A 23,584-nucleotide genomic window follows, 5' to 3' on the forward strand; every position below is an offset into this window, starting at 1 on the left:
TCAGCCTTGGTGCTGTGACCACTGCCCTGGGGAGCCCATTCAGTGCCCAGCCACCCTCTGGGGGAAGAACTTTTTCCTGATTTCCAACGTAAACCTGCCCTGACTCAGCTTCGTGCGGTTTCATCGAGTCCTGCTCAGGAGCAGTTCTGCTCCACAGGAGTTACCACGAGTCACCAGAGCCTTGTAAGTCATGCGACCATTGAGACCACGGTAATTTTCCAGAGTGCCCCGTTATTAAATGGCCCTAAAAAAGCCGAAGAAAACAGAAGTCATTTCCCAGGGCCGGTATTTTACGAACAATCTTTATCAGGCGCTGACCTGCCCTGTTTAGGGAATCGTTGTGACTCCTGATTTAATTGAAACGGAGCCCAGCAGGCACCGATGGGCGAGCTCCAAAAAAAAAAACCCAAACGAACCCGCGGATCCCTTGGGTTGGAGCACCAAAAACCAAACCCGAGCGAGCATCGGGGTCTCACAGGGGAGGGGGCACCTCCTCCTCTTCCTCCTCCTCCTCGAGGTGTCCCTTGGCTTCCATCCGGCTTGTTTGTTTTCCTCCGTGGGAGGAGGAGGAAGAGGGGAGCCCCAGGGGTGGGAGGCCGGGAAAAGCTGTTGGGCTGCGTCCCCCGCGGGGTCCCGGGGCGATGGAGGCGGGCGAAGGGCAGCGGGCAGCGCCTCCTCCCCGCCCGCCGCGGGAGGAAGGGGCCGGGCGGCGCATCCACCTGCCGGCACCTGCCCCTGCCCCTTCCCCGCTCCCTGACTCCTCCCCGGCCGCAGCGGCTGCTCCCGGCTCCGTCCTCCCGTGTTCCATCCCGTCCCGTCCCGCTCCGCCGGGAGCAGCCCCAGGTAAGCGCGGCCCCTTCGCCTCGCACGGGGCTCGTTCCCGAGAGCCGAGCGGAGCCACCCCGGGCGGCTCCCGAGGGAAGGGAGAAGGGGGAATCGCCATCCCGGCCGCTCCGAGTGGCGCCTACTGTTTTTTTTTTGGCTTTTAATTAACGCGTTTCGGCTTTGCGGGGATGCGGAGGGACCCCGGCGGCGGAAAGCCCCGTCCCGTGGGGGTGGGAGGCGCCGGGTGACAAAAAAGCGAGCGGGGACGTAGTTCACCCCTCTAAACGGTGTTTCCCCCTGTTTCCCCCTGCCTCCCCCTCTCCGTAGACGGTCTCTCCCCACTGGGAGATGCAGGCGATAGAGTCGCGCTTCCCTGTGGGAAGCCGGTTTGTAAGGGGAGCCGGGAGCTGAACTCGCCCAGAGAAGGTGGGTGGGCGATGTGAGTTCAGAGGATACCGAGCAGGGGCGGGGGGGGGAAGGTGCGGAGAGCTCCGTGCACCTTTCCAAGTGGAGCTTGTCCATGTCTTGCCGTGGTGATGAAGGGCAGGAGATGAGGCAACTTTCTCAAGGTCATCGAGCGAGCAGCCGCTCACAGGGAGAGTAAACCAGAACAACGCTTAGTTCTGGGGCCTCTTCAGCTTGTATTAATGCCACCACTGGTTCTTTTTTTTTTTTTTTTCCCAAAAACTCTAATTTCTGGTTAAAGTTGTCATAATTCATCAAGTGATTTTGGAAGATCATTCTCTCTTTGAGCCTTTGTCCTAAGTGTCCCTGTTTGCCCTAAGTTACACTAACCCCTTAAGTGCTTTAGATTTTGGAAGAGTGACTTTTTTCAGGAGTCCTATCACTGAAACTTCTGGGCCAAATCTTTGCAAGCTGAAATCAACCCCCACTCCACACCTCCCCTCAGGTGGCTTTATGTTCAGAGTTTACTTGGCCCTCGAATTTCAGCCTCGAGTCCCTGGGTGAGTGGGTGTCAGTGAATTTAAAGGGCCAGTTCTCACGTCGAGCCTTTGTCCTAAGTATCCTTGTTTGCCCTGAGTAAAGGGACACTAATGCCTTTAGTGCTTTAGAAAGAGCCCAGGGAAGCAGCTTGGATGATTTCCAGTATTAGGTGGGGAAAGATTTTTACAGTACTTTGGATTTTTATAGTGTTAGGTGGGGGAAAGAGATGGACATTGTATGTGGCACAAATCAACAAACTGGGAAGTGATTGCAGTTGTGTTACCTACAGGTATCAACATAAATGTAAAGCCAAAAGACTAAGATTAAATTTGATGCCAAAGTAGGACTTAACATGTCTTTTTTCCTTTTTCCTTTCATTCTTAAAGTGCTAAAAATTATACTGTTTCATAGGACAGTCAGCCTAGAGCAAATCCATCATGGCAGCCTAGCCTGAAAATGGAAATAAGTTGAAACTATGTTCCTGGATGTTGATGGAAAAACAAAGTACACATTATTCACAGAATCATAGAATTTGCTGAGTTGGATGGGACCCATCAGGATCATCAAGTCCAACTCCTGGCCCTGCACAGGACCATCCCCAACTCACACCATGTGCCTGAGAGTGTTGTCCAAACACTTCTTGAACTCAGATAGGCTTGGTGCTGTGACCACTGCCCTGGGGGGCCTGTTCCAGTGCCCGACCACCCTCTGGGTGAAGAACCTTTTCCTGATTCCAGGGTGCTGGTCAAAATATCTCTCTTGGAGTTGTCAGTCCTGAAGATATGGCCTTTTCCTCCTGTATCAGTCCAGGGTTGGTCCACATGAGTATTTCCAGTGCCACGATGGTAGCTCAGCAGTGCCTGCAGCAGTACTGCAGCAGTACTTCCCCCACATCTTGGATGTCTGGATCCCGAAACCTGTTTCTGGCAACACGAACCTCCCCATGGAGTGAATTCAAACCTCCTGCCAGCAGATTTGCTTTTCATTCTTCTCTGCCATAGACCCGTTAGAAATGGTTTGCAGCTTCTCGGGATCTGTAGTTCACAGATTGAAAATTGCTACCATATTCATACAATATACATTTGCAACTCCAATATGGTAAGCAGGTATTCTTGAGAGGTTCATTTCCTTGTCAGCAACTTTCAGTAACATAGACACTTGAATTTTACTGCCAGAAGATAATAATCAAATATGAAGATAACAAGCAAATATGCTTCTGCCAGAAAATTATTTGCTTCTGCCATGGAAGAAGGGCAGAGGCAGAGCTGGGGATGCAGTGTAGGGGAAGTAAGAATCCAAATGCCAAGCTGGCTGTTGCTGCATCCTCCAGCTCCTCCTGTGATCTGGTGGTGGGCGCTGTGGTTTGCAGTTGTTGCCTGACCAATAGGTCCATCTCCTACCGTGACAGCACAGCTGGTTCTTTTGGGCTCTTGGTCCTTTCTGTTTCAGAAATGGTTGGTTTTGTAGGGTCTTCTGGCACTCATCATCCACTCAGCCAGGCAAGAGAATTTCAGCCTCCTTCCCCACCCCAGTGTTCCTGACGTGATGTACTTGTGATAGGCTGAGGTTCGTGGCAGTATCTGTTTTCAGAGAAGACAAATAGATGATTAGTTGTAGCACAAATATGGCACCCTATAACTGCTTAAAGAGACTGCTACACTCAGAGATTTTTAATGCCTTCTTTTGTCACATGTGGAAGTAGAATTAATCTTGGTTTCCTGGCCTCAGGAATACTGTTGTGGGCTTCACTGAGCTGCTGCTGATAGTGCTTATCAAGAAACACTGTTTTTTGACACCTGTTGATCAGTACACTCTGCAGTATAATGATATTTTGGGAGCTAATCTAGAATAGCTTCAAACCTATTTCTTAGGAATTGTTAGAATGCTGAGGTTTTATTTGTGGCAACCTTTCATGTAAATATTTACGTAGTCTCCTGTTGTTCTCGGAAAGATGTGTGATGTTACCTCATAGGCACACTGAGTAGAGATCACCTCTATGGAGAAGGTTCCTGAAGGGCCAGGACATTGGGAAGAACCTGATTTTGATGACTTTGAGACATTCAGTCAATTAGTCTTTGACTCCTTCCAGGGGATAAATTTTACTCTGTGGAGTAAATTACGATCACTTTTTTTTAATCATCACAGTAAGAATATTTAGTGCTACTTCCTGAAGTGTCAAGGAAATCTTATTAATGAAATGAGGTGAAAATCTTACTTAGTTCCTTTCCTTTTTAATTTATAGCTGGATTTGTTTTAACCTTTCTATACTTCATTTGCAAGTCGCGGTGACTTTTAGTACTGATTGTTCAATAGAAATCTTGACTGTGTTTCTTTCCTCTTGTCCTGGTAGCAAAGGCAAGAATTATCCTGTTCTGTGAAATTGCTCTCTGAAAAGATAATGAAAATTAATCTGGAATCACCTCCTTCCTGGTTTTCCCTCTTATTTTTTTTTATTGCCCCTCTAGTATTTCCTCCCCACCATCATATCATGGTTATATTGTGTTTATGGTTATGCTACTGAAACTTCTCAGTGATCATAAAATGGTTGGGAATAAAAAAACCAAAGGAAGCATATTTCCTTTCCAGCGTCATCAACACCATAATTTCTCGGCTTGCCCTTTTTTAAGGTTGAGCTTTGCACTGAAATTACTCCTTTGCTATCTTAATGAGTTTTACCAGTTTGTTCATCTGGATAGTGGCATTTTTTTGGATGTGACGCATTGTTTCAGGTTCACGTAGAGTGTTTGGATGCTTTTATGATTCCTCCTTTTAGAAGATGGGGTTGACTTCATTCGTTTGGCTTCTGACTGTTCTATTCTCTCCCATCTTTCTTGTTTGCGTGTGGTTGCTTTTACGTAGATCCACCTATGGAGAACTGGTTTGGTTTTCTTTGTTCTTGGTTGCTTTTTTTTTTCAACTGTTGACAACTATCATAGAGCTTAGCAAACAACTAACTGTTGTTGCTGTCTCAGGAAATAGCACAAAATATGTATTGAAGCATTATGTAAATGCAGGAAGTAAACTGTTGCCAACGTAACTCTGGCTTCTTTGGCCAAGTTGAATTCACAGTGTTGAATTAGGATGTCTGGAGGTACTTATTCCATCCTACTGACCTAGGCTTGGAAACAGCCTATGGTGATCTCCACATAAAACCTTGTGGGAAGCAATTAAAAGTTATGACTTGGTTTGCACTAAGGAAGTACCGTTATTATTTCTTGCATGGAGAAGCCAGCAGGTCAGGTTTGATTGACAAAACTGTGGTTAAACCTTTAGGGTTTCATTGCCTTTCATGCTTTCTGTTGTCTCTTTGGGATACTGGCTCCTGGCTAGTGAAGGACACAGGCTGGATGAAGGAGCCATGACATGATGGTGCTGTAAGGAGGCAAAAATGGAGTCTTTCCTTTGCCCAAAAATCACCAGGTGAGGGGCTCAGGAGGATGTGGTGGTGACCCCTTAGAGGTGAGCAGCACAACTCTGTGCTCAGTGCTTTTCCCATCCAGGGGACAGAGTGGCTGTCACTGGGGTAGGGAGGAGGACAAGCCTTTGGAGGACTAATTGTCTAGAAAGTCTGTATTAGATTAAGTAGTATGTTACCAAATGCAGTATGTTATCAAATGAAGTAAACTCTACTGCAGCTTTTACTTAAAGATCTGATCTGCAGAAATTCATTGAAAAACTAAAACAAAACCAAAACCTATTGGGTTGAATTTGTTTTGAATTAATCTAATATTTTAAAATTTTGCATTGCCATTTTGTTCCTTTTTTTTTTTTTTCATTTTGACAACTTTTACTGGAAATAATGATGTGTTTTTTTAATCTTAATGACCCATGGCATCACGCTGATATTAATACTCCTAAGGCATATGTGAGAAGAAGCTCAGATACTTCAAGCAGTAGCTGCCAGCTGTGAGGCAGTACATTTTCCTGTATTCATCAGGATACTGTGTCAGTGATGGCTTTTCACTCTCCTTATCTCCTGTCATTAGAAACAGTAGCTTTATTTCTGTACTTTCAGAGTTACCAAAGAAAAACACGCTCAGTTCTGGATATTCTGTGTTGCTGGAGGTCCAAGTGCTGGTTCTGCTCCACCCATACCAGAGTAAACTGAAGTTTTTGAAATTCAAGGACTCGACTGCATATGACTGAAAGGTCCCCATCATTATTTGGGTTTATTTTTACCAAAGCTAGAAGGTATTAGCAAGCTGCCCTGCAGTCCTTTGGCACCCTGGGCCCTGTCCCTTATACCTTGAAGCCTCTTTTGTGGGGGAACTCCATCCCTATTTCCTTGCCTGGCATCTCTTGAAGTTTGTTTCTTCAGATGTACCCAGGAAAGTGCTGTTACAGCTCAGCAGTCATCAGGAAGAATGACTGGCAGTGGAGAGTTGTGCATTCCCACTAAACTCTTCTGCATCAGAGTGGGTTTATGATGCTTTTACATGGGGTCTATTTAAATTTGTCTGATGTATGAGGTGAGTTAAAGGCCAAAGTATTGGACTGAGATAAGACAGACTAGTCTCTTCTAGCTCTGTAGTTGTTGGGATGGGGAGTGTTTGACAGGTCAGTTTGTTCCTCCATGACTCACCTGCCTTATCTGAGTTGTTGCAGTTCCCTTGATGTATTTGTAAATGATTTTGAAGTTGTAGGAGTGATGTGTGCTTAACAAAACTAGATTATATCATTATTGGATGCCGCACATTGATTTTTTGCCTTAAACATTTGCAAACTAACGGGTTTGTTTTCATCTGGTTTTAAAACACTGGCAAATGTGTATATGGAATACCATGGAAACCTGTATGTACCTATGACTTCCCGGTATTTTGTGATGTGATAACTGTTATTAATCAGAATCTGGATGGGTAATATACTAACAAGTACTAAATTGGGAGGGATGGTTGAAAAATAGTTAAGCAACAGAGATATTTTTCCTCTCAGTTCTTTAAAAAACCCCCCACAAACCAACCCTAAAAGCTCCCCAGAAAAGAGTGAGGAACACTCTTACTTGCCAATTTGCAAAGCCTTTCAAATAGTAATGTAAAAAATATTTGTGGTTTGTTTTTTTTTTTTAATCATAGTACCTGTTGGCTTACCTCAGAATCACCACTTCTGTCTGCTATGACCAAACTTCCTAATCCTTTTTTAGCTCTCCTTTTCAGAGAACGAGGAACGAAAATATCCTCCTCCAGCTTTTTAATTGTCCCCTAAGTCTGGGCAGAGCTGCACTTCCTGACTGCTGTGAAGAGCTGGGTAAGAATGGATGCGACATAAAGCGAAGCAGAAGTCCTGAAGCCTTAGTCACCAATCGGATGGACTTACTGTAAGTAGAATTAAGACTTGCTTCTTACCTGTCTGCCATGCAGATAAGTTCAGCAGTGCATTATTTACATTTTTTTGCCGTCACTAATAAGCAAATACCAGCCTCAGCCTTCCCTAAACTGCAAAGCATTGGCACGCTCGAGGTGCCAAGCTGCTGTTGAAACTTGCTTCAAAGACATTTGCAGTTCAGTTTTGGGAGAGATGGCACCTTGGTGGAGGTTCTAAAAACTAGTCTTGTACTTTGGGTTGAATTATGCTGAGTCTTAATGCAACTGCAGTGTTCCTGTGTGCAGGGCTCTGCTCTGCAAGTTAGGGAAAGGTATTTCTCAGTGCATGACTGAGGCACTTCCTAGGCTTTTTTCCATGTGGAGTAACATGAGAAGATTCAGTGGATTACAGTATTTATTAAAATGATAGCTCATGGAGCTGCACCAGCAAACATTTTGTGTTTCTTGTGTCTGTGCTAATCGGTGGTTTTACTTAATGTTAATGTTTAACTTTAAAATAAACCATTGTATGCTTGAAACACTGGACATAGCTCTTCTTTTTAACTCTATTTTCAAAACTTTATGTCGATGTTGTTTCCCTGCTGTGCTTCTCTCACCGTTTTTGGTGCTGTGGCTACAACACACAACCAAGAAAACAACTCTTTGCAACACGTAAGAGCGAAAAAAAATGTGGCTTGTGGGGCTGCGAGCTGTTATCAAAGGAGTTGAATTTGTATTTCCTGATGCTTTGCTCATGTTCTCGTTTCTGTGTCATAAACCTCAGAGTAAGTGTTACATGAGTAAGTGTTGAGAGAGGCAGGAGGACCTGAACTTGGTACTGACACCGTGTGGGTTGTTGCCAGGATATTCTTTAGCAGCGAGAGTGAGCACTGACTTAACCTTCTCAGTTTTGTGTGGCGCTCGTGTTAATGAATAGTTGCCACTGTATAATCCTCAGGGTTGTAGTGAGAGGCTATTGAGATCTGATTTCATGCTGCACCTTAATTCGTACCCTCTCTTCAAATACTTCCGGTTTTGTTTGTGGTTGTTTTTTATTTCTCCCCCCCTCTAGGTTTGGCATTTTTCCAAAGGGAAAACTGACAAGAAAGGTGGACAGAGTTTCTGGTTGTGATTGTTTTCTTTTTTTTTTTCTTTTTCTTTTTTTTTTTTTGTGTATAGGTTCATGCTTTACTTCCAAACACTTGAATTGTTTCTGTACTGTTGACAAAGGAAAGATGACCTCTACTGTAGTAAGTAATCAAAATGTTCACAATATTCATCTCTGATTTTTTTATTCTTTTAATGATGTTTTATTTCTTTGTAAGTAACAGCCTATCGAGTAATGAACTGATTAATAAACCTTTTAAAACATGGAATATTTGCTGTGTTTTCTTTTCTGCAAAAAGGGAGACACTGTGAGACAGGTGTAAGAGGCTTGAATTAACTAACATTTGAAGTGCTCAGATGCTTTTAGGAGAGAGTTATACTTTTAAAGCTTATTTTGGTGGGATAGGTTAGAATGGCTTCTAACTAGTTCTTACAGCTCTTCCAGGATAAATATCCCACAACCTGTTGTAGGCCAGCGTGTTTCAGAAATGGCTTAGGTATACCTGGTGTTGTCACAGGACAAAATGGGGCAGTAAGCATTTATCCTAGACCTGGACAAAGGCTGTTACTTGTCAGCATTTCTTTCTGTGACAGAGCTGCCTAAAGCTGTCCCTGCTGTTTATTTCTACCCTGTCAGATGTTCCAGTGCAAGCGTTTGTGCCACCAGCTTGGAGGGCTGGGCTCAAGAATCCTTCTCAGGCCGAGTTACTTTGGATCAGGAAACTGATCTTATCTTACAGCCTTGCTCTGTGTTATTTTTGTTATTCAGAGTGTGAGGTGTTAGGCGTGTGCTGTAAATCCCTTCCTCTGTGTAAACTGGAGTCACCAGTAAGTGTCTGTGTGGGGGGCGTGTGCATTGGCAGAATTACTGAGTTACGGTTCTGAGTGTGGATGGGTTTTGAAACTTTTGTCCTAATTGCTGTCTTGCCTCTTGTTTTTCTTTTTTTTCTCCTGTTTCCTCCCCCCCCTCAACATCACCATTTAGGGTCCACCACCGCCATACTACGAGAACCACGGCTTTCAGGCAGAACACATCTATCCTGCCCGCCAGGCAGTGGGTGCTAATCCATATCCACACTTCTACTCCACAAATGCTCCCCCAGTGCCAAGCTATGTCCCAAGGGTTCACACCCACCAGTCCACCAGGCCAGTAGCACATTCATCCAGGAGATCATGTGCATCGAGTAAGTTTTGCTGGGATTTCTTTCGAGATAACAAAGAAAAGGGATCTTTCAACTCGTGCATTGAAGGAGCCACCTCCCCGTGCACAAAGAAGTGATATCTGGCTGGGATGGTGGTGTAATTGGACAGGAACATGGGTGATTTGAGGGAAGGATGGTGGAATGGAGAAAAGTTGTCTGGTGAAAAGGATCTGATTTTAATGTCAGGGAAATACGGTGCTGATGGGTGGAAATTACCATATTTGTGAACTAATTTCTCTTTTTCTCCTTGCTTTCGTTTCAGGTTTAAGGAAAACCATAATAATAATATTATCTATTTTGATAGTCGTTTGTTGTGCAATTGCTGCTTTCTTCATCTGGTATTTTCGTAAGTTGTTGGGGTTTTTTTCTTGTTTGTTTTGTTTTGAAAGAAAAATGCATTAAACTTTGAAAGTTAGAAATATACATTCTCATCTTCCATTTCATGCCAAATTAAGGACAGGCAAGTCTTTGTTGCTTTTCTCCCGAGAGATGAACTAATGTTGCTTTCTAATGGCTCAGTTTTGTAAGTGGGTTGGTTTTTTTTTGTTCTCTCTTTTTAATGAACAATGCTGCTGTCTCTTCCCTTCCCCTTCATCAGGTAAATATGTTTTTGATGTTAAGAAATGACAACTTTTTGACTGTTCAGGAGTGGCTTATTCAGGTGGCTCCTCTGGAAAGGTTCCCTCTATCTGACAAGAGCTGGTACAGGGCAACTAGTAAAGAATATTCCACCTCTGGCAAGGGTTTTTAAAGTTCACTTAATTTTAAGTGAAGGAAGGAGGTTGCAGTAAATTTGTATACCTTAACTGCAAGAGTGTAAATGGTCAAGGTGTGTTTTGGTTTGGTCAAATGGGACCTCTCTCGGAGCAGAGGTCATTTAAATCCATTTCTTTGTTTCTGTGAGGCTTTTGCTTTGAAATTGTGTAAACATTGGACAAGCCCAGCCTGTCTCACCACCTTAAGCCATACAATGGATGATACATTCACCTTGGAAGTCATCCACAACTGGGGTGACTGAGCTCTGAGCAATTCTCTTCAGCTGGAACAATTCTCTTCAGCTTAAGTGAAGTTTGCCTTGTGGTGTTGTCATTTCTCTTTCAATGAAAGCCACTTTTCAAAGGAAATTAAAATCCATTTTTTTATGGTTTTAGGAGCCTCTCCATTCTGTTCTGTGCAAGAAAAGAGGAAGAGAGATCTAGTTGAAGATGTCCTTGATCATTGCATTGAGGTTGGACTAGATGATGTTTAAAGGTCCTGTCCAACCCAAACTATTCTCTGATTCTAAGAGAGTTCATTTAGAACTACTAGGATGACACTTTGTGTTCTTGGGAGTGTTTTTTTCACTCACTTTGATTTATACAGGGTGAGTGTAATCTTCTTTTAAATGACAGGAAAAGTATATAATTGGAGAACTCACTTTCTTCCTCCTTAAAGTGTGACGCTTTGTCAGTGAAGCTGACTCTTTTTTGACAACTTAATGGCTCTTGCTTATTCAGTGGAGGCCAGTGGCCAAAATCCAATCAACTGCATCAGTGACTTAATCTGACAAGTGATCTAAAGGCCAGAGCAAGACATCCTGTTGTGTCAGGCTGGGCTTCCTCCCATCTCTGAGTTTAAGAGCTCCTATCAAAGTGGAGTCCTTGAGAGCTGGCAGTGGGCACCTGAGGCTCACTGATGTTCGGCCTTAGGGCTGTTTCTCTCTCTCCCTGCAGTGGAGAATCATTGTCTGGGCTCCCTGATCGAGTGTGGATCTTCAGGAGTGTGCATACCACCGTCTCAGTGGTGTGATGGAGTGAGTGACTGCCCCGACGGGGAGGATGAAACCCGCTGTGGTGAGTGACGGCGTCGGGGGCTCGGGGAGGAGACCTGCAAAGAGTTTTTGAGCAAATGGCCTTGTCCAAAGCTTGCCTAAGTTGCAATAGGACTGTTTTAGCCTAAGTTATGTCCCTAAAATGGTTTAGGATGCTTGAGTGCTCTGAAGGGGGTGTATCTAGATATTCAGTTTGTTTTCGGTCTAATTGAAAAGCTGAAAGAAAATGTCTGACTCAGGGGTTTGAGCTGCCCTGACTTTGAATCAGTTTTTTAGATATTACCTATTAATTTGAGTAGGACTTGTGCAAAACTGAATGTAACATTGTCTCTGGAATGAACAGTGGTTGTTGACTTCTCAGTAAACCTCAGGTGGTAAACATAAACCTGAGAGTCTTCAATCATGCTTGTCTTTTTCCATATATTTTGCATTCCTTGTTCTCCCCATAACTCTTCAACTGCTTCATAACTCCTTTGTGCTAGAAAGCCTGGCCTGATCATTGTTTCCAACTGAAAGGCTGCCAAGGGAATCAAGAGAATGTAAAGCTGATGGTAGATGTTGGAAACATCATTGATTTGTAGATTCCAAAGGTGTGGTACCTTGTTTCTGTCACCTGTGCCATGCTGGAAAACTCCAGCTGTGCTCTTATTCTCTCTCTGTGAACTTTTATTCAGCATATGCCTCTTTCAGGATTAGTCTTTACTGGCATATGCTCTAAGTCTGTTCCTCTCCATTTGATTGAATAATGGGTTCTTGGAGGAGTTTGTTCAATCTGTTCTTTTCCTTGAGCTATTTTATATTAAATTCTTGTGCAAATAAATACATAATGGGGCATGGAATGCCAGAGCTAATTACTCCTTGTTACATTCTTGCCCTACAAGTGCTTCTCTGAAGAAATTTGGTGTATTAAGATATAATATAAAGTATATTCCAATAGACTATATTTTATTTATACACAGTATGTGATATATTAAGAAATATATTGTTGTGTAGGTAGAAGATAACAAGAGGTTGACTATTGCAATCTTTCTCAGTGGTATTTCTCAGAATATGAAAGAGAATTTTGAACATAAAAGCTGAAGATGAACAATGTCTTGTACACTTGCATTTTAAAACTGGTGGTTCTTTTAAAGTGCCTTACACACAAAGAATTAAGTAATTTCCATGTTTTCGTCTCCTGGATATTTACTCAGAATTTGAGTAGAAGGCAGCATTAAATTAACATCAGTTCATACACAGAAGTGAATATTATGGGTAACAATACTTTTAAGTAGAGAAAGAGCAGTACTATAGTGTGTGATGTTCTTGGTTTCTCTTTTTTTTCCCCCTTTCTTCCTTTTCTGGCAGTTAGACTTTTTGGACCAAATTTCATCCTGGAAGTTTATTCACCTGTCAGCAAATCCTGGTATCCTGTTTGTCAAGATGACTGGACTGATGACTATGGGAAGATTGCATGTAAAGACATGGGCTACAGTGTGTAAGTCCAACCTTCACCAGCCTTTGCACATACATGGAAAGGTTAAAATTTGTCTCTTCCGTTTTTAAAAGCACGTCTGAGCCAAAAAACACATGGGTCTGATGCTGTCAGTGGAGGCTTTTGCAGACTCAAAAGGGAATGTTGCTCCAACAAGTAACGGGGTCTGGCCCACATGGAGTGACCCCTTGCTGTGGGGTCACTTGTATCCACTACAGTCACTTACAATATAACTTCCAGAGCTCTCTCAGGTCATTGAAATGGCTCAGTGACATCCAGTCTGACTTAATCAAGTATTACACAGAAAGCCTTGATCTTCAGAGGGCACAACACCAGCTCTGTGGAAGAAAGAGAAGGCTCAGGGGTGACCTAATTGTGGCTTTCCAGTACCTGAAGGGGGCCTACAAGGAACATGGAGAGGGACTTTTTAACAAGACCATGTAGCAACAGGACAAGGGGGAATGGATTCAAACTGAGAGTGTGTAGATTTAGATGAGATACTATGAAAAAATTCTTCCCTGTGAGGGTGGTAAGGCCCTGGCACAGGTTGCACAGAGAAGCTGTGGATGCTCCACCCCTGGAAGTGTCCAAGGCCAGGCTGGATGGAGCTCTGAGCAACCTGGTCTAGTGGAAGGTGTCCCTGCCCATGGCAGGGGGTTGGAACTGGATGATCTTTAAGATTCCTTCCAACCCAGACCTTTCTATGATTCTGTGATAAGGTCACTGTAAACATTTGTGCCCTGAGTGCTGCCCACGTTCTCCCCACATAATGCCACAGCCTAAATTCTTCTGTGGTTTAAATATTTGACGTTGCCTCTCTTTGATACAGTTGGAAAATGCTGTCCTCTGTTGTGTGTGGAGCAATGGAGTGAATTTTTGGGGCAGGCAGAACTTGTGTGTTCCAGTTCCAGCTCCAGTAGTTCCAGCTCCAACCCAGCAGCAAGAAAACCTCAGCTAGAAGACCTGGCAGAAGAACAACACTTGCTGCCCTTTTTGTTGTCCCACTGAAACGTGGATGTCACAATTTGGTGCACCTGAACTTTGCCGTGCTGTGCAAATGTACTGGCAAAGTACATTCACTTCATATTTCCCTGTTACATGAGGCTGAGCATTTCTACTGTATATATTGGATAAAAATACTTTTTTAACCTAGTAACTGTTTGATGTTTAAACAATCTGAGTCTCTGGCACTGTACTGCACCACCAGGGTTCTGTGTTTACTTAAAAATACAAATAAATATTGTTAGTGTTGTCATGTCAGAAGCTCCAGCTTGGCACAGCTTATTGTTCCTTGTTGGAAAACTGAAACTACTGAGTTTTATAATGAGCTTTCTATTTTGCAGGGATACATATTACTACAGTCATGGGGTAGTACCTGATGTCAGCTTTAAAAGCTACATGAAGCTGAACACAAGTGCTGGGAATACAGACTTGTACAAAAAGCTGTACAGCAGGTATCTGTCTAATACAAACCTTTTTCCTTTTACCGAGGGTCTGTTTAGCTGTTGTAAGAGGTGTAGGTTCTTCTTGCAGCATAATACAAGCACATCTTTCAGTGGGGATTGTTAGAGGAAGACTTTGTTTTTAATCTGATTGCAGCAGCTGCTCTCCCTTCTGTTTAAAAGCACAGCTGCCTTTTCTCCATCCTTCCTCTCATCTTTTAAAAGATGTCCCTCCTGTTCCCTCCTTGCTCTCTAGAAGGTTACCATGTCAAAGGTAGTTATCTAAGGCTCTTTGACCATCAGCAGGATTTCTGTATGGTGACAATAGCTACAAGCTGGAACATATTCACAGCAGCTGGTACAGCTTTTTTTTCAGTCACAAGCACACACAGTGTGCAGAAATTGATCTTTCACTGTGGAAAGTATCATTTTTATTCTCATTAAACAACTCTGAAGTGTCTGGTTCCAAAACCTATAGACTGCTGTGCCTGGCAAACTTCCTGCAGCTCCCTTGTTTAGATGCTTCTACAAGTACTTCATAAATCAGCAGAGCTTTTTCTCATGCTGTTCTTCATCTTGCTCCTCAATAGGCTTACAAACCTTTTGTACTGACCTCTTCAGTCTTCCACATAATAGTTTTGGTGAATGCAAGAAATGGTGGAGGCCAGATGGTTGCTGGTAGGGTAGCTGGAGAGAGTGAAGAAAGGAGGGAACCCGCAGCAGGAAGATGAGGCTGAAGGCAGGGCACATAGCTGGAAAGGGTAGGAAGCAGCTGGAGGGTGGACTTCTCTCACCATTTCCTTCACTATGTGCCTAAGATCCTCTTTGGTTTTTTATTTCTCTTGCAGTGATTCCTGTGCCTCAGGACATGTGGTTTCTCTGCGCTGCATAGGTAAGTCACTGTGGTTTTCACACTTCTGCTGGTTCATGCTTTGAAACACTCTAGCTGGGAAATCCTTTTGAATCTCCATAAATACCTGCTGTCTTTGGATGAGCAAAGGATATAACTCTGGTTGCCAAGTTTCGAAAGGTTCAGTTTAAGAGGCAGGGTGGGAGAGGAGATGAGGAGAATGTTGTATCCCCAGTTGCTTTGGTCTTTGCTGCCACAGTTTCCTTTAAATGACTTGCCTGTGGTGAAGCTCCATAGCCCTCACCTGGAGCCACGGTGGGATGTCTGTGGCACCTTTGCTCTCCAACACTCAGCCAAGGCACCTTCTTGGTGGTGATGGAGTGAGGAGTCTCCTGGCTGTTGGCTGCTTTGTGGAACAGCACAGAATCACAGAATATCCAAAGCTGGAAGGGCCCCCCAAGGATCAAGTCCAACACTTAGTCCTGCACGGGACCATCCCTGAGAGTCACACCATGTGCCCCAGAGTATCATCCAAACACTTCTTGTGCTCTGTCAGCCTTGGTGCTGTGCCCACTGCCCTGAGGAGCCTGTTCCGTGCCCAACACCCTCTGGGTGAAGAACCCTTTCCTAATATCCAACCTAAACCTCCTCTGACACAACTTCAGGCCATTCCCAAGGATCCTGTCCCTGGTCACTACAGAGAAGAGATCAGTGCCTGCCCCTCCTCTTCCCCTCCCAAGAAAGTTGTAACTGCAGTGAGGTCTCCCCTCAGTCTCCTCTTCTCCAGCTGAACACACCAAGTGCCCTCAGTCACTCCTCACATGGCTCCCCCTCAAGGCCCTTCACTGTCTTCGTTGCCCTCCTTTGGACACTTTCTAAGAGCTTGACGTCTTTCTTGCATGGCAGTGACCAGAACTGGTGTGTGTCTCGCCAAAGATGCTTGAAAGCTGTGATGAACCTCTGGTTTATAGCTTGTGGTGAACCAAGGGCAGCAGCTGCCAAGCGATGTTTGCAGTTTGATGGGGGGTCTGCGCTGTTGGACAACTGGGATCCCGGTGTCAGGGCCGGGGCCTGAGCTGTGGCAGTGCAAAGGTGGAGCAATCCATCTTCCAGCTCTCTGTTTAACTGACTCCCGTGCGTGTGATTGACCCCTCAGAGTGCGGCGTGTCCACCAAGAGCGTGAGCATCATGAACAGGATCGTGGGCGGCAGCGGGGCCGTGCTGGGGCAGTGGCCGTGGCAGGTCAGCCTGCACGTGGAGGGCACCCACGTCTGCGGGGGCTCCATCATCACCCACCAGTGGATCGTGACGGCGGCACACTGCGTGGAAGGGTGAGCCCTACCCCTCTCCCAGCTCCCCATCTCCCTTGCTTCGGGCTGAAACGCAGACATTTATCGGAGCCTCCCAACTTTCTGCCTATAAAACTCGTGTGCAGGTGCGAGGTGCAGCGTTTTGTCTGTGTGGCAGCATGGGCCTGAGGGCTTATAGCAAAATTTGTTCTGGCTGCTGGTCATCTGTCTGCTTTCTGCAGGAAGAAAACCTTATTTTATGTGTTAAAGGTGGAAATTAAGGTGGATGGTACTGTTGGATGCAGATACCCACCCAATTTAACATGTAAATTCAAGGCACCAAAATTAACACCAGACAGTACAATGTTTCCGTGAAGATGCCGAATTGAACTGTGAGAAAACACAAAGAAAATGGAAAACAAATATTCCCTAACCCTCAAGTATTGCATTACTGTAGATATGATCAACTTGAAGATACTTGTACCATTTATTTCCTCATATCTTCGTGCCACAGGGTAGTAAAGTCCAAGTCAGTATTAAATGTGGATTTATACCTATCCAAGCAGCACTTTATGTAGCCATCAACAAGAAAAATAGCTGATGCTTTGTACATTTTTAACCTATAAAGGAGAGTTGAGGGTGCTGTAGTACCTTGTGTTTAAAAGGTGGCTGCTTCTGTTGGAGGGAAAACCCACAAAGCAAAACCTTTTCAGTGTTGGTTGGCTGGATCACAGTTCAAGGCTAAGGCGGGGAAAAATAACTTTGTCCTTAACCTTGAGGAAGGAATGCAAGTGTTTATTTTTATGTGGTGATCTTATCCCTCCTTTGTTGTATGATTTGAGCTCTGTAGTATGCAAAAGCTTTGGGAATGGCAACCAAGCTGTGGCTGGCACAAACCTGGTTTTCAGTCTTGATTTGGTTTTTTTTGGAGGTGGGATGACTTGCAGGCACTCCTCTGCCTTGGCAGTTCTCATGGAGGGAGTTTTAACACTTGTGGGAAATTTTCTATTAAGCATTTGTAAACTGTGCTGGAGCACAAGAAGTTACTTAAATTGCATCGAGCAAGCATGCTTAATGTTAAAAGAAAACACCACCACCAAAACCACGCAAAAAAAAACCCCTGGCATTTTCAAGATAATGAAATTCCCTCGCTAGATCATGTTTTTACTAATTTTGGCTTCTGCTTCTCTGTATTCTTTGGATAGAACAGGTGAGTGATACCGCTGACATGTGAGACCTCAGAAATAACTCCTTGATCCCTCAACCATGGAAATCAATAGACTTCAGTGTTGCAGTCTCAGACTTTAATTGCTGTGCTGAGTGACATGAGGGGATGGACAGTGATACTTAATCCATTTTGAAGATTTTTTGGATATATTTATGAAATTAGAGTCCAGTTTTCCTTAAGTTGGATGTGTTGCAATTTTTTTATCTTACTCTTCAGAAATGGCAGTCAAATGCATGTGCATTCTTGTACATTTGACTACAGTTCCTGGAGACAATGTTTTGAAGGTCAATAATCCATGTCTTGTTACCACAGAAGCAAACCTTCTAACCTTTCTTTCTCTACAGACGATTTTCTGACCCACACAGCTGGAGGGTTTATGCTGGGATTCTGAATCAGGATGAGATGCTCTTCAGAAGAGGATACAGAGTGCATCTGATTATTTCCCATCCGGATTATGACACAGATTCCAAAGACAATGATGTTGCCCTTATGAAGTTGGAGTCACCACTGAGTTTTACTGGTATGTATCCTGCTCTTCTTAAGGCAAAAATCCAGTGGCAATGAATACATCTTTTAAAACTTCTGAGTTTCATCAAGAAATCCTTGTGGATACTTATGGGAAGAACACAAATGTGGGTACAGACAGCTTAGAGGCAGGGTGGAGGAAAAGACTGAGGGCACAGCCTCTGATTTCCTGATTTATTTGTCTTTTACATGTACATTGAGGCTCATCTCAATAATGTACTTCTATCTCAGAATGGTGCTTAAGTATTGCCACTGCTGTATGTGCCTTAGTGGAGCAGCTGACTACATCCTAAATCAATTTAGGTCAAATGATGGTCAAAAAACCCCAATCCCAGGACCAAACAGTATAAGAAGTTCCTTTCATAAACATAGATGTAGGTTGTTTGTAAGCAAGGAGTACAAAATAACAAATGGTTATTTAACTTGCAGTGCTTTTCCTGTACAAGTTCTTTGTGTATCAGTGCATCAGCTTAAACCTACTAGAAGTACTCTGGAAAGGATTTTCTGCTATTGAGAGGATGGAGAGTGTCTGTTTACCAGGTTTTTGTGCTGCAAACCTCTCATATATATATATAGGCACTGAATTCTGCTCACACTGAAATTATTTTCAGCAGAGTTTTGCAAAGAGAATGCAGAGCTGTCTGAAGTTTTTCTTTTTATTGTCCTCTACTGACCAGAAGAGCTGGTGTTAGTTGTTCTAGTTAGCCTGATGAATTGAGCTAGAACCACTAACTGCTAGTTCTTCAGTTTGAGGTGAAGATGAAGCAGATTTGAGATGAAGATTAGATAGTCCTCAGGGAAAGGGCAGCTGGTAAACTTCCTGCTGCTGCCTGCATTGCACAGTGTTGCTCACCTGCAAGGAAGGTAAAGTACAGAGAAAATGTGTGGTGTGTAAGTGGTGGTGGTGCTGAGAGACTTCATCGGCATTTATTTTGAATTCTGTCTGCACATCTGGGATTACAGATGTTACTCTGTTTGTTTTGCAGAAAATGTACAGCCAGTTTGTCTGCCAAATCCGGGAATGATGTTCCAGCCTGATCAGCAGTGCTGGATATCAGGATGGGGAGCAGAGTACCAAGGAGGTAAAGAGTGGTTCTGGTCTTCTAAATAAATAGTCCTCTTCAGCCTATGAGTAACCATTTCATGGGCTGATTGGGCAGTTTGCTCTAGATCTGTTGATAAGCTACTTTTTCACCCCTTTTACAGTCCCCAGTATTTACCCAGGGCATTCTGTCTCAAAGCAAGTTGTGATCTGCAGAGGACCCTCAAATCAGTGCTGGGGGTCAGAAATATTCACCCAGGAAACAATTCTGTGCCCCTGCCAGCAGGGCCACCTCTCCTGTAACAAGGATTGCTGCGTGCCAAAGCAGTCCTCTGGAGGTGGGAAAGGGCAGGAGCCTGTCCTTTCCTCCACCTCAGGCTAAAATAGCACGATGCAAGTAAATTTGTAAGAATGGAAAAGGGAGGAAAGGTTTCTTTCAGTAAAAGAAGGTACTGGGTGGGGAGGGGGGTGTTGAGGAAGCTGAGCCCTGAATATGGGAATTGCTGGCAGCTGGTGCTGGACCCTGAAACCGTGGGGAGCTCCTCATCACCTCTTGCAGACTTCTTATATTTTAAAAGTCCATCCTGCTGCTTCTAGTAAGATTATTTCATCGTGGACTGTGCTGGCTGCTGGGATTTGTAGTAGCAACTTAATGTGATGCTTATTCTGCCTTTATATGTTTGTGCCTATTTCAATTTCAGGCAAAACATCAAATAACTTGAATTATGTTGCGGTGCCCTTAATAGAACGTTCGAGGTGTAATTCTCCCTCTATCTACAGTGGCATGATTTTGCCTACAATGATCTGTGCTGGAAATCTAGCAGGAGGAGTCGATTCCTGTCAGGTAATTATTCCTAATTAGCATCTAATAATGATCTGATTATTTTTGTGATCTTTCTCTCTCACACAAACAAATCCCGTGCCCCGCCCTCAAAATTAAAAGTTTGCATAACATTTGATTGGGCTTCAGGTTCCCCTTGTGGTGCATCCCTTTAAAAGCTTTTGTTTCATCTTCTGAATGGCTGCCAATGCTGAGTTCTGACTAAATACCCGAAGAGGGTGAGGCAGTTCTTATTAATGCTTCAAGGATGGCTTGTTATCTGGTACTTGAAAGTGATCAAATAATCTTCATAATCACAGCATTATTAGTATTATTATGGTAATTATCACGGCATTATGCTTGTGAACAGTCAATAATGCAGGTCTTACTTAGGGCTCTGGGCAAATGATTTTCATCCCATTTGCAAGCAGATGTCATTTAATACCAAAATTGCCATCACATTTTGTTTTAGTGACTCCCTAAAATGGCGGTTAGCTTTTTTTTTTTTTTTTTTTTTAGCAAACTTAATCTGTATTCCTGCAGTGAAATGGATCTTATCTTTCCTGGTGGCCAGGTCACTAATTAAATGCTTGTGTTCTGTGCAGGGTGACAGTGGAGGCCCACTGGTGACTAACAAAAACTCTGTGTGGTGGCTGGTTGGAGACACCAGCTGGGGAACTGGCTGTGCTACTCCCAATAAACCTGGAGTGTATGGGAATATGACTGTGTTTACAGATTGGATTTATAGAAATATGCAGGTAAAATATTTGAAGGTTTTTTTTGCAAATTTTACGTGTCCCAAATCCTGAAACACGATTTTATTTTTAAAAATAAATAAATAAATAAACGGGACTTGTCTGCTCATTAAGCTGTTTTGTTGGGAAGCATCCAAGTAATTGATAAGACAGAACTTGAACCTTTGTATTTTGTTTTGTTTTGTCTTTTAAACAGGCGAACAGATGACAACAACGTCTGATCGATGTTTCCGAGGACAAGAATAAATGAAGCCATGGGTGCCTGGGATATTTATTCACTTTGCAATTGATTTTTTTTTTTTTTTTTCTCTTTGAATTTTCTTTTTATAAATGTCATGAAGGATTGCACACTTGGTTCTGTGCTGGCTACAGTGACTGATCGTAATCAGTGAAGGATTATCACAATGAGCACCTTTCTTCTCCTTGTGGTGCCTGGCAGAAAGTCATTCTGTCAACTGCTTGCTAAAATGTCTCTCTTTAGTTGAGCAACTTTCACTTGATAATCAGGTACAGGCTTATAATGGCAATTTAAATCACAGTTTAATTTAAGATTTTTGTAGAAGGACGTTGAGACAGTTGGTTTAGTAGTCTTTTAAATTAAATGTTAAATAATGTGAATGTTGAATCTCTGAGCTGCTGGTTGGCAATTTAAAAAGAAATTAATTTTTTTTAGTGTAGAATCATAGAGTGGTTTGGGTAGGAAGGGACCTTAAAGCTCATCCAGTTCTAACCCCCTGCCATGTGCAGGGACCCCTCCTACTCCACCAGGTTGCTCCAAGCCCTGTCCAACCTGGCCTTGAACACTTCCAGGGACGGTGCAGCCACAGCTTCTCTGGGCAACCTGTGCCAGGGCCTCACCACCCTCACAGGGAAGACTCTCTTCCCAAAATCTAATCTAAACCTACCCTCTTTCATTCTGACATCACTACCCCTTGTCCTGTCCCTCCAGGCCCTTGTTCAAAGTCCCTCTCCAGCTCTCTTGTAGCCCCCTGTAGGTGCTAGAAGGGGCTCTGAGGTCTCCCTGGAGTCTTCTCTTCTCCAGGCTGAACAACCCCAGCCTGTCCTCACAGCAGAGGTGCTCCAGCCCTTGGACCACCTTTGTGGCCTCCTCTGGACTCACTCCAACAGGTCCATGTTGGGGATCCCAGAGCTGGATGCAGCACTCCAGGTGGGGTCTCAGGAGAGCAGAGTAGAGGGTAAGGAGTATATGTGAAGGGAATTTTTCATGCACTACAGCAGAGACACAGGAAAAAAAAAAATACTGTACATTCAGGTAGTTAAAAATCCTCAGGATCTCAACACAGCAGTCACCCAAGTCAGATTGTCCAGTGTGAGACCAGTCTGGCTGCCTCAGCCTTTAAAAGTGCTGTTCTGCCTTAAAGCTGCTCTGAACCCAAAAAAAGGGCAACCCCTGCCATCATTCACTTTGGAGGCTATGGAGAGGGATGTCAGGTGTGCAGAGGGATGTCAGGTATGGAGAGGGATGTCAGGTATGGAGAGGGATGCCAGGTATGGAGAGGGATGCTCTGGAGCTGTAGCAGGAAGTGGTGAGGGAGGTGTCCCAGTGATGCTGTGCACACCGAGGCTGACTCTTTGAACTCTCCCTGCTGTGAAAGGCAAAGGGCAAACTTTTCCAGCAAGGCTGTGTTGCAAGACCTTGGATTGCAGACACATGTGCAGAGACTGGATGTTTTATACAAGGAAACACAAATCTGTGTTTCTGCGTAACCAGATGAACTACCTCATTTATTAAATTTGCCTTCTGATTCCTTAGAGCTGTCCTTTAGGTATCTGCCTGTATGTTTTTTGGCAAAACAATTAATATCTGAGTGCCACCTCAACTAGGATTTTGAAAATAATTTATAATCATAGTACAGAGGATCAAAAAGCCATATCAAGTCACTTTGTTAAGAAGGATAAATCTTTATTGAATGAAATGACTCCACTAGTCTTGTTTTCTCTTTTGGTACTGAGATGCAATTATCTTACATGTAAACACTGCACCAAATAAATCTTTTTTTTTTTACAAATAGTTTTCCTTAGCAGTGCTTTGTATCTGTTTACTTGGATTTTTTTGGAAGCAGTTGCTGGACTCAGTGTCTGAAGTGCTTTGGCAATCTGATTAGAAAAACAAAAACAAAGGAACAAACAATAGAAAAACAACCCAAGAGGGTGATCCAAGAGATTGCTTTAATTCCAATGTTTCAGGTCCTTAAAAAAACCCAGGGAAAGAGAGCTGGAAGGATGTCCTGGAATGTTGAATGTGGTGGTTGGGTCTGATGGAATCACACTTGACTTGTGAAATTAAATTAAATAAGTTTGGCCTACAGGCAGTGGCTTGAGGGAGTCACACCCTATTTTGTTACTGCATCTCACACTGCCTCAAGCAATGTGTACCTGCCTCTCTTCTCTAGGTGTGGGACTGGTGTTTTCAATAGCACACCTGCATCAAGTGCACCTTGTGGCTTACCATGAAATAGTCAGTGAGTTTGAAGTACTTTCAAACCAGAAATTAAATAAATTAAGTTGTTATGATATCGGGCTTTTTTTTTTTTATGGCTTCTGACCTGCAGCACTGCAAGTCAGTAGTAGCAAAACAGTGTAGTGAAATGTGGAAAACAGTCTGAAGTGATCAGCAGGGTTAAGGAAGCTGTGCTGTAGTGGGGTGAATGCTGTACCACAGAAATCAGCCATCAGCTGCAGTTTCCTGTCAGAGGGTCAAACACTTTCTGTCATTTCTAGCCTGAGGAAAAGGCTTCTCTTGTAACAATCCTGGAAATTACTACATGGCACACTGGTATAACAACATTTTTTTTTTTCTAGCTGAATGCAGACATTACTTTTGCTACACAAAGCACAGCTTTGCCCATTAAAATAAATCCTCCATATGAAAGATGTCATGAACACAGTGTGCAGTGATATATTTTGCACTGGCTTCCATGAAATTGAAAGAGCTTTTGGAAAGGTTCT

At 43.5% G+C, this 23,584-nt stretch overlaps 1 protein-coding gene across 5 annotated transcripts; it reads left to right on the forward strand.

The window, feature by feature from the left end:
• Nucleotides 1-42: 42 nt before the first annotated feature.
• Nucleotides 43-22,638, forward strand: TMPRSS2 (transmembrane serine protease 2). 5 transcript variants are annotated; one of them, XM_064647037.1, is made up of 15 exons: nt 43-183; nt 6,911-7,084; nt 8,250-8,320; nt 9,163-9,361; nt 9,642-9,725; nt 11,068-11,211; nt 12,537-12,666; nt 14,007-14,117; nt 14,954-14,997; nt 16,112-16,286; nt 17,817-17,992; nt 18,984-19,079; nt 19,741-19,883; nt 20,465-20,617; nt 20,811-22,638. In XM_064647037.1, the coding sequence occupies exons 3-15, from the start codon at nt 8,306-8,308 to the stop codon at nt 20,820-20,822; spliced, it is 1,482 nt and encodes a 493-aa protein (XP_064503107.1). In that variant the 5' UTR covers nt 43-183; nt 6,911-7,084; nt 8,250-8,305; the 3' UTR covers nt 20,823-22,638. The 5 variants fall into 5 exon arrangements, with proteins under 5 accessions (XP_064503107.1, XP_064503105.1, XP_064503109.1 ...); XM_064647035.1 differs by lacking the exon at nt 43-183 and adding an exon at nt 700-843; XM_064647039.1 differs by lacking the exon at nt 43-183 and adding an exon at nt 700-843 and having other exon boundaries at nt 11,092-11,211.
• The last annotated feature ends 946 nt before the right edge of the window (nt 22,639-23,584 follow it).

The sequence above is a fragment of the Pseudopipra pipra genome, chromosome 2 (genome assembly GCF_036250125.1).
Source record: "Pseudopipra pipra isolate bDixPip1 chromosome 2, bDixPip1.hap1, whole genome shotgun sequence".
Taxonomy (NCBI): domain Eukaryota; kingdom Metazoa; phylum Chordata; class Aves; order Passeriformes; family Pipridae; genus Pseudopipra; species Pseudopipra pipra.